The sequence below is a fragment of the Artemia franciscana genome, chromosome 11 (genome assembly GCF_032884065.1).
Source record: "Artemia franciscana chromosome 11, ASM3288406v1, whole genome shotgun sequence".
Classification (NCBI taxonomy): domain Eukaryota; kingdom Metazoa; phylum Arthropoda; class Branchiopoda; order Anostraca; family Artemiidae; genus Artemia; species Artemia franciscana.
In genome coordinates, this window is record NC_088873.1 from 11,033,179 (window position 1) to 11,051,399 (window position 18,221).

Below are 18,221 nucleotides of genomic sequence, written 5' to 3' on the forward strand. Positions count from 1 at the left end.
TGTAATCAAGACTTATATTTAAGTTTTTAAAAAACTACTAATTCCATTAGGTTTTCATTTCATTTGGCATTGGAATTTAAATTGTTGGGACGTGTTAAGCATGAAGATGTAGGTAATTTAAAGAAAAAGCTGATATCTTATGTTTACTTTGTTCCTGGGTATAACAAGGAAAAGGATAGGAATGGCCTCATTTAAATTTGAATAATTGAATCAAAGCAATTGTCAAAAAATATAGGCTTTCTTTCTTTTGAACTAGGCCGAGCCTGTGTTAGCCTGCTAACACATAAGTTAATCAAAACAGTGCAGCCAATCAAAGAATTCGGTAAAGTTCTAGTTAAATGACTTCTTGCTATCTCGGAAAGGGTTTAGGTTAGGAAAGTGAAACTTTCAGGGATGGGTCTACTGGCTAAAGTATGTACTGGGAAGGTATTTTAGAGTACTCACCTCTACCCCTTCTCCCTCTAGAGGGCCCTGAAATTTGCCTACATGACAGGTCTATATCTATTGAAATTTTGACAAAACAACATCTCACCTTAATTTTCAGTTACTAGCCTATTTGCTTCTGTCTGCCTTTACTTCTGAAAATGCAATTTTCGTTATTTGAGTAGAATTTTGGGTAAAATTCTAGTTAATTGACTTCTTGCTATCTTGGAAAGGGTTTAGGTTAGGAAAATAAAACTTTCAGGGATGGGTCTACAGGCTAAAGTATGTCCTGGGAAGGTATTTTAAGGGACCCCTCCACTCCTTCTCCCTCTAGAGGGCCCTAAAATTTGCCTATATGACAGGTCTATACCTATTGAAATTTTGACAAAACAACGTTTTACCTTAATTTTCAGTTGCTAGTTGCTTTTTCTCTGCCTTTAGTTCTGAAAAATGCAATTCCTGTTATTTGAGTAGAATTTTGAGCCATATCAATGTTTTTTTTTCAAAATTTAAGAAATGTATTTGCATATCTTTAAAACATTACAAAATAGAATTTAGCAAAGCTATGAAGCTGAAAACAATTTTGTTGTACTTCAATTAAGCTGGAGATCTATTTTGCAAGGTTTCACTTTTATAACACAAATATTTTTAAAGGTCATCAAAGGTCAGGGCCCTCTAGAGGGAGAAGGAGTAGAGGTAGTTGCTTCAAAATGCCTTCCTGGGACATTCTTTAGTCTGTAGATTCATCCCTGAAAGTTTCATTTTCCTAACCTAAACCCTTTCTGAGAGAGCAAGAAGTCAATTAACTAGAATTTTACCAAATTTTGAGCCATATCAATGTTTTTTTTTCAAAATTTAGGAAATGTTTTTGCATATCTTTAAAACCATATAAAATGGGATTGAGCAAAGTTATGAAGCTGAAACAATTTTGTTATACTTCAATTAACTAGAAGATCTATCTTGCAAGGTTTCAATTTTATAATACACATATTTTTAAAGGTTATCAAAGGTCAGGGCCCTTTAGAGGGAGAAGGAGTAGAGGTAGGTACTTGAAAATACCTTCCCAGGACATACTGTAGCCTGTAGACCCATCCCTGAAAGTTTCATTTTCTTAAGCTAATCCCTTTCCAACATAGCAAGAAGTCAATTAACTAGAATTTTACCAAGAATTCTAATCAAAATAAATGTGCCCATAGTTATTGTCAAAGCTTAGTTACAAGTGTGCATTTTTACTAAGCCTACTTGGTCATAGGAAACATGGTAGGCCTATAGCCTAATTTTGGACACAGGGTCTTAAAGTTTGAGTGAAGCTTCTGAAGCATAGACAAATTCAATCACAGACAATTGTTTTGAAGAAGAATATTTACATTTAAATAGGATATGGCGCAAGGCAACTTATGCTGGTGAAATTCTTGTCAGAATGGTTTTTGTAATTTTAGAAAATAATAGCCTAGAGCCAATCTTTCAAGAACATTTGGAGAAATTCCATATTTAGAGAAAATTGTACAGAAGGGAGTGATAGCAAACACAAAGGGCTCTGCTGGAAGCAGTGGGATATCCATCCTCAAACTGCTGGGGATGGGGATAGGCAATTTGAGTATCTGCACTTCCCACAGGTCTAAATTCACCCCCCCTCCAAGTTCTGAAAACCCCATGATGAATTGACATCTGTTGACTGAACATTTTTTTCCTGCATTTTAAAGAAAGGCAGCACTTTTTTTCTTATACCATGCAACCGCCTAGCAAAATTAAGACCACATCAAGTAGGAGTAAAAAAGTATGCATATAAGTCTGAAAAAGGGATCTGACAAATGTCTTGCTTGTGATATTGCATTAGAAGATGATTCTCATACCATTCTTTGTGATGGGTATGACAAGTGGATATGTACCAAGTGTCTAGACATGCCTGAACCTGAATATCTTTTTATCAAAAAAAATCTCCCAATGTGTAGATATTTGTATCAATTGCCCAGCATGTAAATACCCATCAGCATCAGTTAACACTAAATATCCAAGTGTCAAGAATATTATACAAGCTACAATAAATAGCATGATAAATGAGATCATTGACAAAATCCCATCTCAAGCAGCCTTTCAAGAAATTGTTCACTCATCTTGAAAAAAACTTGGAAACATCACTGAAAGCTGAGATCTCACAAACTATTGGCAAAATAAAATCACAAGTATCAGTCCTAGAAACCCAGGTGTCCAAACAATGCTTCTTTGAAGTGCATTCCAAAGTCCAGACAGTTGTTCTTCAAGAGACAACAAGCATCAAAGCCCACCTTACCCGGTGTCTTGATAGCCAGATCCAGCACCTCTTTTCCCAAGAAAGGGACAGACAACATAGTTGCATATAGAGTTCCTCCACAACCCAATGACCAGCTATTTATCAAGTCTTATCTTGATCAAAAGTATTAGCTCAGAGATGTTCACATCAATGATGTGAGAAGACCTCCAATCCCTACTAACTCTCTGCCATCTACACACCCTCTTCCTGTCCTTTTTACTGTCCCAAGTCTAGACATCAAAAGGTCAATCATCAGCTACTTCCATAAGCTCTGCAAGGATATATAATTTTGTGGAAATGCATCCAAGACAGAAGAAACAGGAGAAAGGTTTTAGTTGAAGAGCTGAAAAGAAGAACAAGCTCAGGTGAGCTTAACCTCATGATCTTCAAGAGCCAAATTGTTCCAAAAAACAAGGCTGCTCATCATGGTTGGGAAGCCCCCTCCAAACCAATCCACAATGGAAACCTAGTTACATCATTGCCTCTTCATGTAAATACTTTTTATTTCTCCATTGCCTCATTTTGTTTGTTGTTTTGATAAACTGTCAGTTGATATTCCTTGATATCCCTTGCTGTCATTCAGTTGATATCCCTTGCTGTTAGACCTTGTCATATTGCATGATCCTGATTCCATCATTTGTAATGATTATTTACCACCAATTGCTGGTAGTGACCACCTAGTTTGTCCTCAGTTTACATTGGGGAGTTTTTCAGAGACTAGTCTGTAGTTTACATAATTTTGTTTTTTATGGCAACACTGAAAAAAGCACATGGTAGGTTTCTTGTTTACTAGTGACTCTTGTGTTCTAAATGACTAAGCATGGCTTCAATTCACAGAATAGACTAAATTGAACATTTTTTTTTTAATTCTTAATCTTCTATTAGACTAGCCCAAACCTCTGCAGCACAAATTTATTTCAGGCAGGGTTTCGAGATTATGGCTGTTAGATTGCAACTTACTTGTTCTGAAAATGAGTTCAAAAAGGGTTCAGCAATCCCCAATCAAGGGGTAGATGACTGTGAAGCTTGTGACAAAAAGCTAATGGATGATTTGGCAGCACTTCTGTGTGATGGCAGTGAAAAATGGCTTTGTATTGATTTTGTAGAAATGAGCAAGCCAGAAAATCAGCTTTTCACAAAGATGAGTCAGTGATTGGATTCAGATTGGAGGTGTCCAATTTGCAAAAGAAAAGGCTGGATGATGAAGTTGTTACTGCAAGGGAGATGAGAGAAATTGTGCACACTGAGATGAATAGCTTTTTTACTCAATTCAAAGAATAATTCAAGCTCAAATTAAAGAAGGAACTGGATACTATCATTCAACGAATTTTGAACCTTGAAGTTGAAATTCAAAACAAATGCTCTATGGGTGATGTCAAGTAAGTAGTGATAGAAACAGCTAAACAAGAATTAAAAAATCTCAGCAAAATATTTCTGCAGACATTACAACAAAGCTTGAGGCAAGTGCTTTGCAGTCTAGTAAAAGCTCTCAATACTTGTCAAATATTATTCACAAACAGACAAATCTGATTGTTTTTGGTATTGCAGTAAACTTGCATTTGCAGACAAGAAGAGAACAAATTTTTGCTGATTTGGCCATTCTAAACAACAAAATATTTTGAGATTGCTTCTTTAAGTGTAGTTTTTCTATGAAGCTTGGAAAACTGCAAGAGAATAAAGCTAGACCAATTAAGATCATTTTTAGGTCCCCAGTAGAATGTGATGCAGCTTGTCATTTTTTCCTATTGCACATGAAATTACTTTAAGCTTGATGTCATCAGTTTAGAATATCTCATGACTGAACCATTGTAGAACTTGCTGAGAAAAAGACTTACAATACATTCAAAATATAACTCAAGGAAAAAACGTCAGCCAGAAAAAAGGGTTAGAAAATACATTGTGGCAGTAATGGACCAGAACTTGTGAAGTTGGCTAATTTTTATGCCCTATAGGAAGGACAAGTTCAAAATTGATGAGTTTGTATGCTAATGCTGACTGTTTATGCAATAAGTTTGATGAATTTAGTGCAAAAATCTCTGAGAGAAATTTGCATATTATAGTAGTTCCAGAAGCTTTACCAAAGAACTGCAGTGATCTTAAATCATTTGCCCTTAAATAGTTATTCCCTTGGAGTTAATGTGAGAGCAAAGAGAGGGATTGTTGTGTACTTATCTCATTCACTATCACACAGCATTGTGCAGGATTTTCAGTCTCCTCATTTAAATGAGTCTATTTGTCCTGATGTACATGTTATTGACCCTAAAAAATAGTTTGTTTGGTTGCGTTTTATAGAAGTCCTTTGTTAAATGATAAGTTTGAGTTTTGTTTTTTGTTTTTGTGAGTTGTCTAAAAATAGCTGCCCATTCCTAGTAGTTGGGGATTTTAATCTGCCAAAGATAGATTGGCAAAATCTTTGCATGGATGCTTCTGAGAATAGTAGGGGGCAAAGTTTTCTATCTTCTGTTTTGAAAATAATTTTTTTCAGCATGTGATTGAGCCAACAAACTTAAGATCTGATCAGACTCCCTCAACACTAGACCTAGTTTTAACCAAGTTGAGTGATTTTGTATCAAATATTGATTTTTGGCTGCCATTAAGAAAAAGCAATCATGTTGTTTTGGAAATTAGTTGAAGATTTTCTATTCTGAAAGTTAAATTGACAAAGATACGGTATGATAATGCAAAAGGTGATTATGATGGGCCTAAGAAATTTATTATTGACTTAAATTTTAGTAGTGAGTTTAGGAAACCTTATCTATTGCTAGATATGATTTTCAATACTTTACTCAAAGTGATATCACAAGGACATGAAAAATTTGTTCCCAAAATAAATTTTTGCCCAATGTTTAAAAACAGAGTGATGCTTCCTAATATTGCTTTGTCTCCTTTTTGAAAGTCCACATGCTCATAGTTTTTTTTATAGTTCAATATCCATCTAAATATTCTTTAAAATCTTCACCTTAACATCCTTAGTTTGTGCAGTAGCAATAGTTGTAGCAGCATGGACATAACACTTTTGATTTCTTCAACATCCCCTTGACCACACACTGAAAGTTTCAGCTTAATGCATATCATCAACCATTCTTGAAGCATTTCTGACGCATTCACTTGACAGCATGTGTGGGCATAGTTTGTGCTGATTTAGTTCCATACAGGTTCTATATATCCTAAATTTATTGTCTTAATATCCTTAGCTTTAATAGCAGTAGTAGCTGTAGAATTAATTGTAGTAGCCTAAGCTTTAGTGGCATTAGCAGCAAAAGAGGTAGTAATAATAGTACCAGTAATAACAGTATGAGTAGAAGCAGAAGCATTAGGATGTGAACATTTTATTTTGGTTAGTTCACCATCCCTCACAATAAGCCCTGTTAATTTTCAACAACGCAAACCTAACTGCTCTTAAGATATTGCTATTACAATCTTTTGACTACCTGCATACAGAGGGCCTGTTCTGATTCAGTTCATCTTTTCCCCTCAAAATTTTTTGAAAAGTTCTCTTTCATGTCCTTATGCTTAGTTGTAATAGTTGTCACAGTAGTAGCATTGATATTAATAGTACTAGTATTGAATAGCAGTAGTATTACTAGCAGCAGTAGTATTCACCTTAGTAATCACCCTCTCATCAAGTCCTGGAAGTTACAACTTGATACAGTTAGCCATTGCTATGACATTGCTGATATGTCCTTTTGATAACCTGTATTTTTATATACTTCTTGAAATTTTCATTTCATTGCTCTTAACCCTACAAGTGGTTGCATTAGATGTAGCAGTAATAGTAATAAATGTAGCAGTAACAGTCAAATATTCTGCAGTAGTTTGCACATATTGCCTTTTGGTGACATGATCTTCCTCTTTAAGTATTCTCTGAATTTTTCAACTTAATACCCAAATCAACCCTTGAGAGACACTATTTTGACAATGTGCATGCACATAGCGTCTTTTGATTTAGTTCAAATGTTCCCTTAACACTGTAAATAAAGTAGTGTGGTAGTAGTAGTGGTGGTAATTGTAGTAGCATTTATAGCATGCAAATTTTGTCTTTTTGATCACCTCTCTTTTCGTTTCCTGTATTTTCCAAATTAATATGCTCAGTTATTCCTGTGTTGTACCCTTTTGACAATCCATATACACATAATGTGTTTTGATTTAGTTCAACACTCCACTCAGCATTCTCTGAAAGGCTCACCTGAATACCCTTCATCTTCTTGAAAAGTAAAGTTCAAACGTGCATACCTCTCTAAGTAATGTAGACTATGTGTAAACAATGAACAAATTGCCTAACTTATAGCCCTTGTCCTGAGGACTGTGTGTAGGTTGACATCCCCAATACTGAACCTTTCAACAATGCTGAACTAAATAGCTCTCTTAAAATTTCGGTTGGATATGTTTTGGGGAATCATTGGCTGGATTAAGGGGGCTGACGTCCCTCAATTCACTTTTGATTCTTGAAAGTTGACTATTAATTATATTTAAGATGTTTTGACTTTTTTAACTTCAATGAATAAAAAAAATATTTAAACTTGAAAGAATAAATATCAGTATACTAGCTGTTGGGGTGGCGCGAAGCGCCACCCCAACACCTAGTTGGTGGGGGTGCTTCGCGCCCCCCCGAAGCCCCCTGCGCGCGTAAGTCGTTACGCACCATATTAGTTACGCGCCATTGTAGTTGTGTCCCTGTGTCCCACCTGTGAATATAGATAGATATATATATATTTTTAACTACGTAAAACTTGTGAATATACAACATTCTTGGCTGTCCCATTGTCTGTGCATATAAATAGATTGTCAGGTTTACCGAATCTTGAATATGCAACATATAATTGTCCATGGGAAAAATAATCTGTATTCAGATCTATACCTCATTATTCTAATGATTGCCCTTGGGCTTTGTTGATGGTGATTACTAATCGAACATTCCCTGTGTCCCCATCGTCATTTATATATCCCCCTGTGCCCCCCGGCGTCCCCGTTGTTGTTGTTTCCCTGTGTCACGGTCATCATTTGTATCCCGGTGTCCCAGTCTGTAATTTCTCTTTGAGTGTCGCGGTTGTCATTTATATTCCCTGTGTCCCAGTCGTCATTTTTGTCCTGGTTGTCATTTGTGTTCCGGTGTCCCGGTCTGTAATTTCTCTTTGAGTGTCCTGGTCGTCATTTATATTCCCTGTGTCCCGGTCGTCATTTGTGTCCTGATGCTTTGTTGATGGTGATTGCTAATCGAACATTCCTTGTGTCCCAGTCGCTTTCTCTTTGAGTGTCCCGGTCGTGATTTATATTCCCTATGTCCCGGTGTCCCGGTCGTCATTTGTGTTCCGATGTCCCGGTCTGTAATTTCGTCAGTCGACAAACATGATGTCAGTCGACACACAAACATGACGTCACTCGACACACAGACAACTTATTTTTATATATATAGATGTATACTAAACTGACAATTTCAGTAAAGTGCAAATTATTTTCTTGTCTTAAGAAGGTAGGGGGGGGGGTTGTCAGAGACATAATTTCCAGACCTTTCAACTATGCTGAACAAAATGGCTATCTCAAAATTTGATTTGTTATGTTTTGGGAATTGATGGGTGTAGCGGGGGGAGGGGCTTGTTGCCCTTCAATTACTTTTGATCAATAAAAGGGCACTAACTCTTTCAGTTTCCAATCAAATGAGACTTTTTGAAGTTACTACAACAACAAATGGCCATCTCAAAATTTGTATCAGAAGCATTTTGGGAAAATACGAGCTTTTTTTAGGGGGGGGGGGGGTCAACCCTTCAATTATTTTTAATCTTAAAAAGAACACTGGACCTCCTGATTACCAACCAATGAGCCCCCTCCGAAGTTTATACGATCACCCTTTTCATATAAACCTAATATTTCCCAAGGGCATAACTGACAACCCTTGCCCTGGGGACTCTGGGGGGCTGTCATTCTCAAAGATAGGATTTCTGGACCTCTCAATTACATTGAACAAAATGACTCTCAAAATTTTGATTGTATATGTTTGAGGAAAGGGTGGGTGTTGGAATGGGTTTAATTGTACTCCAATCACTTTCGACTATTAAAAAGGGCACTAGTCCCTTCAATTTCAAATCGAATGAACTCTTTTCGAACAAATGGCTATCTCAAAATTTCTATCAGATTCATTTTGGAAAATGGGATGTGTGTGTGTGGGGGGTACCCATCCTCTGATCACTCTGAATCATAATAAGGCACTAGAACTTCTGATTACCAATCCAATGAACCCCCTCCAAAGTTTACACAATTAACTTTTCTATATATAAACCTTATATGCCCCAGGGCATAACTTACATCCCTTGCCTTGAGAGCTGTGAGGGGGAGGGGGTGTTGTCATCCTCAAAGACATAATTTCAGGACGATTCATTTACGTTGAACAAAATGACTGTCTCAAAATTTTGATTGGATATATTTGGGGAAATGTGGGCATGGGAGGGGGTTAGTCGCCCTCCAATCACTTTGAACCATTAAAAAGGGCACCAGCCCTTTCAATTTCCAATTGAATGAGCCCTTTTGAAGTTCCTACGACAACAAATGCCCATCTCGAAATTTCTATCAGATGTGTATATGGGGGGATATCCACCCTCCCATCTGTATGAATTTCAAAAAGAACACTAAAACTTCTGATTAGCAATCCAATAAGCCCCCTCCGATGTTTGTACAATCACCCTTTCTATATAAGCCTTAAATGCTACCAGGGTATAACTTGCAGCTCTTGCCCTGAGGGCTGTAAGGGGGGGGGGTATCATCCTCCAATATAGAATTTCTGTACCTTTCAAATACGTTGTCCAAAATGGCTATCTCAAAATTTTGATTGGATGTGTTTGGGTAATTGGTGGGCTTGGAAGGGGGGTTAGTTTCCTTCCAATCACTTTTGACTATTAAAAAGGGCACTAGCCTTTTCAATTTCCAATCGAATGAGTTCTTTTTGAAGTTTCTACGACAACTCCTTTGATAAGAATTGCCCTGGTCTAAAACTAAAAATAAATAAATAATAATACATTGTGCCCACAATGCTCTTTACTCTGGGTTGTGACTATTAATAGAGGGCACTAGCCCTTTCAATTTCTAATTGAATGAGCTCTTTTCGAAGTTTCTACAACTACAAATGACCATCTCAAAATTCTCATCAGATGCATTTCGGGAAAATACGAGGCGTTGGGGGGGGGGGTATCCACCCTCTTATCACTTTGAATCTTAAATAGGACACTAGAAAGTTTGATTACCAATCCAATCAGCCCCCTCCGAAGTTTATACGATCACCCTTTCTATATATACCCTATGTGCCCCCAGGGCGTCACTTACAACCCTTGCTCTGAAGGGTCTTTGGGGGTTGTCATCCTCAAAGACATAATCTCTGGAGCTCATTATTATATTTGTTAGCAATCCAATAAGCCCCTTCCTAATCCCCTACAATCACACTTTCTATGTAAACCTTATATGTCCCCACGGCGTAATTTACAACCCTACGTTGTTTAACTATGTTGAACAAAAGGGTGTCTCAAAATTTTGATTGAATGTTTTTGGGGAAATGGTGGGCTTGGAAGGGGTGTTAGTTGCCCTCTAATCACTTTCGATTGTTAAAAAGGGCACACGTCCTTCCAATTTCCAATCAAGTGAACCCTTTTTGAAGTTTTATGACAACTCCTTTGATATGAAGTGTTCAGGTAAAAAAAACAAAAAAAAAACATTGTGCTCACATCGCTCTTTACTTAGGTAGTGCTATTGCGCTGCCTATTGTGATAAATTCATTAGGCTGCAAAAGACAATAATATTTAGACCTCCAAATACTTCATTATCTTTGCTTCAAGTTGTCTTAATATATGACTTCATTTGTGGATTATATCATCTTGTGTATGAAGATATGGTTTCTTTGAAAACAGTGTCATTTGTGCAGTAAACAGATGGATAATTTTCACTTGGTATTCACAGTACCTCAAGTACATTTTTCTGGCCAGGGTTTCTCTTCATCTATCTGAAAAGAAAATGTCGTAAATAGGTGTGAGTAAAAACTCTCCTGTTTATGAGCAGTATATGCTCTGCCCTAGTTCTTTCTTAGTTTCTGGGTCAAACATTTTCCTCAATATATATTTTTTTTAGCATTTGAGATAACAGTTATATTGAAAATGAACTTTTATATGCCCTGACACGCCAAATTCCATTTTTGGGTAAAAAAAAACAACAATATATAACTGACCACAAAATTATATATGGCAATATTAATTATAGTGAAAATAAAATAGGACTAAAAATACAGCCAAATATAATTAAGGGTGAGAAAAAGATGAATAATGTGAGTCCTATTTCGGCCAAAAACAGATTTTGAAGCTAAAAAATAAAAAGATCAAAAGGGGAAGGAAAAAATTAATGTGGCAATATCAAGTATCATAAAAATGAAAGTACATGCAAAGCTAATTCAGAAATAAGAAAAAAATCAAGGATGAAAATGTTGGAAACTACACTGATAGGATATTGATCTTTTCAGTTTTATAGGTGAAAAATATTTTCATGTCTTGCAGTAAGCTTTTCCTGGGCCATCTAAATGTTGCTGTATACTACAAAATAAAGCGTTTCAATTGTTTTTTAAGTGATTCCCCACAAGACGTGTCAATGGGGGGGGGCAATTGTCCTCACCCTGATTTTTCGCCACCCCTAGATATTGAAAAATACATTTGGCCCTTCACCCACCCAAATGTCCATGAATTGATGCTCCTGTTCTGCGCCAAATATGAAGTTCAAAATTGCAATGAAATATTTGTGGTGAGTTGTAAAAATACTGCCATCTTGGCAAAGCATTATATTCCATGCACATTAGACCCTTATTGACAATCAAAGCTGAATATTTATCAACTGTGATTACAGCTTTTTTGCAGAACACAGAGTTCTCACTTCTTTTTCGATTATCCCAAATTGAAACAGGAAATATGCAATGAAAATTTTGGACAATTTTTAAAGAGTATGAAATTTTAGATTTTTGCATGGTTCTAATGTGAATCTAAATTGGACATGGTAGAACCGCATAATCTCTCACCATGGAAAAAAAGTAAAAAAGGAACAGATAAAGATATAGCGAGGTCTCCAATGACTTACTCTGGTTCTGATGAGCTTGAAGAAAGTCACCCTGCTTATAAGTACATAAACTACAATTCACTGTAAATCTGAAAGAGATGGTAGTCATTGATGCTTACTACCCTCAAAAGCTAAAGACGTTCAATATTTTCCCCATTTTATAATCCCCAACCACATATCCTGAATAAAAACTATTCCTTATGAAATAGTTATTTATAGTGGGTATATTTTTGTCATTCATTGTCTGCTCTTTTAAACTTAGATGCTCTGTTTTTTTTTTATTTCATGAATCTAAAAAGGTCGGAAAATTAAGACAGAAAGCAGAAAGTAAAAAAAAAAACAACTGAATATTAGTCGTAAAATTTTTCCATTGTAGATATCTTAATTATTCACTCTTGATATGAACTAATCCTTTGGAACAATTATTTATGGGATCTGGACATATTGTAGAATATTCCAGTAGTTATTTGGAAACCAAAATGGTATCCAGACAATTCATGTTCTCAGGAACGTTACTCCCTTTTCTCTTTTAAAAAATACTTACATTCCTCTTTTAAAAAAATCTTATCTTTCTTTAAAAGAAATCCACGGTCGGCAATTATTTTTGCTGGATGATGGTGGAAATAATAGCCCATTTAACCCTCTCTGACACATTTTCTACACACGACACCATTTTCGAAGATATTTTCACAAACAGATGAACATGAACTCCATTCAGTATATTTTAAATTTCGGAAATAATTACTTTATTTACCCCTGCGGATTTGAAATTCAGCAGTAATCTGCAAATATAAAATAGATGACCTAGCAATAGATCTATTAAAATGTATTCTGAAACATAGCCACAAAATCAATTTTTATCAATTGTACGCACTCCTTTTATAGTGATGTTTAAAGTTGTTCAATGTTTTATTGGTAATCTTAATTAATTGATCTGATAATTAGTGTGATGTTTTTTTTTTTATTCCCTTTTTTGCCATTTTCTCTGTTTATACTCCGTCTTTGTTTACTCTTTTTGTATTGAAAGATCTTAAGCAGAACTGGCCAGACATGACAACAAACAACAAAGAGAGATAAAACTAAAAAAAAACCTCAAGCGAGACTGCGGACTGGCCGCAGTGAGTTTTGAGTTTTTTTGTTGTTGATTTTTATCTCTTTTTGTTGTTTGTTTATTTTGGATTGTCTGACAGGTTGGAAATAAATAAATAATTTCCACAAACACCGAAGGTCCGTGTAATGTACATAACTGACCAAAGGTGCAGTAAATTCAATGTAATTCTTTCTTATTCAATCACTAAGTTTGTTCTATCTGAGCTGGATTGATTTTATATTGAAACTAGTCTTTTCAAACTGTTTATTGTATGCTATCAGAGATTTATTTTGTGGGGATAGGTTGTCTGGGAGTGTGTTCAGGCCATAAATACAGCAGTTGACTTGAATGACTACAGTCCAAGTCAATTGTAGATTCTGACCAGATCTGAACATCAAAACTTCACCTCCTTTCCCAGTATGGCTAAATGTTTGAAAATTTGTGTGCCAATGCTGAAAATTGTTTGGGAGCTTAAATGTAGACCTTTTCAAACTCTAAGAACACATTTGTCAAAATCAAAAGTAAAATTCCAACAACTTTAGGGTATCAAAGACATTATTAAGATTTCCCTTTGGATTATTTTAATTAAAAAGTTTTTAGGGCAGTGGCACATTTTCGTCAGTGTTGCCACTTTGAGCCATGAAAATAAATAAGGAAAATTGATTTGTTCAGTTCGATAATGCTTTTTGTCCAATAAAGCTCACACACAAACAATCTGTTGGTTCCCAAAAGTAAATATACCTTTGAAGGTAAGCTATATTTTCATAAACTTTTGCTGTTATTTGTTTTTGGCTCATTTTTGCTGATTTTCCACACATGTTTCTCTTTTTTAATTTGGTACCTGCTGCTACCAAAAACTGTATAATTGTGTATGGAGGTCTTTTTTCGTTAAAATTGAATTCCCAATTTTTCCTAATTAAAAAAAATATAGATGATCATATAGTTTCTTTCTAACCAATTCAAACTATCAGATTTCATTTTCATGTCCTTGGTACTTCAAGTGGCTGTATGCTGACTGTAATCAGTAATAGGAGTTATGCAGAGTCCGTTAGAGTTTGAGGGTAAGGAGTTGAGAGAAATCGTGACTAGGGAGGGTAAAACATATGAAGCTAATTATAGTTAAACTATAGCCAGGTAAAAAGGTCTGGACGCACTGGATAATTTGTTTCTAAAGGGGTTTGTAATACACAAAAAAAATGTAATTATAGACCATAATGTTTCCAGGAGTTGGTCCCTCAGACCAATTTGATAAAGAAACTCCCCTTTTCCTTGGTGTATGGGTATATGCAAGATACTCATCTTCAGTTAAATGGTTTTTTCATCTAATCTTCTATATTGGAATATGTCTTTACAGTCTTGTTTGTGGTGATGCAGAAGGTAACTTCAAGACACTGTTTCAGCGAGTTTCAAAGGTCAGTAATGCAACTGGACCTTATGATGCCCTCTTTTGCGTTGGTGAGTTCTTTGGAGAAGATCGAAGTCAGTGGGATGATTTACGTTCTGGAAATATTAAGAGTAAGCTGCTGTCATATTTGTCCTTTTCTTCTGTTTTGTTTTGTATTTTTTTCTATTTCTGCTCAAATTATTCTCTGATCTGTTGAAAGGCTTTAAATATATTAAATAACTTTATGAGAAAAAGATAAATGCTACAAATAATATCCTGAAGTATATTTTCGGTATTTGTTGGAATGACCATATATAAAACAATAAACCTAAAAATTTTTTTAATTCAATCCTACTTTTTAGTGGTATACCGAATAAAAGATTTAGATGTCTACACCACCTTTTACGGTTGATAGATAATATGCTTGAAAAAGGTGCTTTGCCTAGAACTAAGCTTTTTCAATGACGTGATAGAAAGGAAGGCAATACACCAGTGAAAGAATTAGAAATTGCACACAACCCAGAGATCCGTTCTATATTAGGTAAAGATGATTTTTAAAGTCTTGCAACTATTTTTAAAGTCTTTACTACAAACAAATAATTTAAAACGCAGGCAAAGCCATAGAATAACAGCCTTCACAGCTATTCATAAAAATGAAAAAGTAAATAATAAAACAGCAACAAGGAAAATTTTTAGTCAATGAAAGAGTAAAACGAAACAAAGCGGACATTATGGCAAGATGCTGTACTAAGCTGTCTCTATTGCAAACAAAAAAAAAGAAATGAAAGAAAATCTAACTTCCTCAAACCAAAAACCAGCTTGAAAAAAGAAACAAAAAAAATTGGTCTAAACCTTATAAAGAAGTTCTTTTTTTTCTTTTCTTTTTCTGAAAATTTCGAGATCAAAGAAATATCATTCTCTTATGAGTTCAAAAGTGCTTCCATCTATTTTTAAGTACTACCATCTGTTTGTGATTAGTTTGAACTATATTTTATGTTCTGTGCTTGGGATTGAAACCATAAAGTAGTATCACATGTGTTTCCTAAACTTTAGTAGGTCTCCCATTGCTAAATTACTCCCATTTTAAAAGTTTTGAGAGTCTGAAAACATTAGGGGACAAAAAAAATGATCAAATAAAGACTTCTAAAACAAGCTAAGTCCTAATTTGGTAAAATAATGAGGCAAGTAGTGATTTGGCACAAAAGTTGGCTGAAAAAAAGTGGACCCGTGGTCTTGTCTCCTCTATTAGCTTTTTAGCATCAAGGTAGGTGTGTGGCAATTGTTTGAGACAGAATTATGTGCAAATTTCTGATCTGTATGCTTGGAGGTACAATGTGGGCGCACTCCAAAACCTCCTCCTTCTGCTCCTTGTTCCTTACTTTTTTGAAGTAAGATATGTGCATTGCACCTTGTGCGAACGAATATCATGTAAAGATTTTCAATTAGTATTATTGAATGCACAAAGTTGACATTTTCAACACCTCCCCTCAGCCTCCCAACTTTGTTTGTAGATCAGTAGGTGTAGTGCGTCTTTTTAAAGAAAAATTATATAAAGATTTTAAATCCGTATTATTGGGTGCAAAAGTAGGGTCCCTGGCCCTCCAGCACCCACCTTCCCTTCCAAATGCATAATACACCTTGTTTGAAGTTCAATTATTGAGGAGTTTTACGTGTGTATGATAAGGATCATACATGGAGCCTTTTGCCCCTCCAAGACAAAACAAAAAGATTGGAATATACCTTGTTTGAAGCGCAGTTATCTGTAAATTTTGCATATGCATGATAAGTGTCACAAATAAAGCCTTCGGCCAATCCAAGATAACAAACGAAAAAAAATGAATTGTCAGATTGACTTTTCAACCATGACCAAAAATAACAAATTAGCGGGAAAACAGGTCTAATGACAGCAAAAAACTTAAAAAAAGAGAAAAATGATGCTAAGATTTTACCTCTATCAAATGAATCTTGTTCAGCACAAGTGAGAACCAAAAACGAGGTTAATACAAAGAACCAGTAAAAAAAAAAATTTTTTTAGCAAAAATACAAGAAGAGAAATAGTTTTTTTTTTTTACCAGTTAAATTTAAAAACAAGGAAATTCAAAGTAATTAAAATCCAAAAAGCACAGATCCAATTGCACAATAATTACTCCTGGTAGTAGTCTAATAAAGAGCAGAATTTATGGTACCTCTGTCGCATTGTGCACTTTTCTTTTCAAACATCTAGAATATCTTAGTGATTCTCGGTAGAAAATAGTTCAAGTATCTTCTTTCCTTGGTCGGAGATGAATTGGGAATCTGGTAGATCATCTGAAGCATCAGTACTAGTAGAAACACTGCCTCTGTCATATTCGTAAGGTAATTGAATGAGGATATCAGGGAGGGTAAAAAGAATTTTTTTTACATATATTTTGTCCGCCTCTGTTTAATAATACTGTCATTGTGCCACAACAGAACACATGTATATTTAAAGGTATTATTATTTCGCTAGCTAACTATGCTGATGACATCCTTGGTATTAGCAGAAAAGCCTTTGGAATTGAGGAAAATTTTAGAATTCTGGATAGGGAGTATAAACGTATCGGTCTTCGATTTAATGAGAGCAAGACTGTGTTCCTGGTGTTCAATTACGGTTCAGATTGCCCGACAAATGTTCAGATAGGTGAACATGTTACTAAAGCACAAGATACACTTACTTATCTTGAGGAACCAATTGTGTCGAATCTTCGCGCCACGTGTCAACTTTTGAAAGATTTTTTTGCCAGAAAATCTAGGAACGCCTACAGTTTACTAGTTGCGTTTGTTTTTGTCTTATTTGTATTTTTTTCCTTTTTTCTTTTTTTCCTGTCAGTTCCCCTTTGTTTTGTTTTTTGTGTTTGTAAAAATTTGTTTGTTTATTTCTCTTTTCTTTCTTTATGCTCCATAAGCGTTGTACCTTCAACTTATGACGGGCAGTAAATAGATACATACAGACATTAAATAATGAAGAGAAAAAATAAAGTAGTCATTATTTGCCTTGTAGTTAATTTTATGCTTTAATAGTCGACAACTGACTCGGGTTTAATTTTATTTTATTCAGTGTTTGTTTGGTTTTACCTGTTGTGCTCTTAGTGTATATTAATGGCCTCATCACCTTTCAGCTGCAACTGATTCATTTTGAGATTTAAAAAGAAATTCATGACAGTATGGAAATCTAAAAATTATAGTATATTACATGAAAATTAGCTTAGTTGTTTGAATATACACCCCTGACCATAAAACTAAAAATGTTGCAATTCTTTTTTTATTTTTAGTTACTATACCAACCTATATTCTTGGACCTTTAAAAGCTGAGATGAAAACTTTTTTTCCTGACATCAAGGGCTGTGAGCTGATGAAAAATATGATATATCTAGGTAAGAACAGTTTAATTTGTACCTTCAGGAGCCTTGAAATTATCCTGGGCGTGAAACGTTTTCAAATAATGGTTCCGTGGTAAAAGTGTGCTTTAATTCTATTGTTTTTTTCTTATTTTTGCTCATTTATTTTTTTGCTTATTTCTATTTTTTCTATTTCTATTATTGCTTATTTATTTCTATTTTCTTATTTATTGTTTTTATTCTTGTTTATTGTTCTATTTTCTTATTTATTGTACTATTCTCTTTATTGTTCTATTTATTGTTTATTTATTGTTCTATTTTCTTATCTATTGTTATATTCTTATATATAGTTCTATATTGAATATTTTGAATTGTTCTATTTTGAAGATTGCTTATTTCTATTTTTTGCTTATTTCTATTTTTGCTTTATTTTTGCTTATTTCTGGAGAAAAAAGTAGCACTGCCCTTTTAAAAGCGGGATAACTAATGCTTTGACTTAAGTATGCTGATCAACCAAAATAAGACATAAGCTTTTTGCAGAAAAAAAAATTTGCCTTTTAAAACTTTGATTGTTTTTTTTTTTTTTATGTGAAAAATTGTAAG

General features: G+C 34.8%; 1 protein-coding gene across 1 annotated transcript in view; it reads left to right on the forward strand.

Annotated features, from left to right (window-relative positions):
- Positions 1 to 46: 46 nt before the first annotated feature.
- The window catches only part of LOC136032800 (CWF19-like protein 1), a 70,294-nt gene continuing 52,119 nt past the window's right edge, over positions 47 to 18,221 (forward strand). Inside the window, exons 1-3 of the mRNA XM_065713185.1 lie at positions 47 to 108; positions 14,233 to 14,393; positions 17,553 to 17,654. Of these exons, the coding sequence (XP_065569257.1) occupies positions 101 to 108; positions 14,233 to 14,393; positions 17,553 to 17,654 (271 nt within the window). The 5' untranslated portion in view covers positions 47 to 100. The remainder of the gene's footprint in view (positions 109 to 14,232; positions 14,394 to 17,552; positions 17,655 to 18,221) is intronic.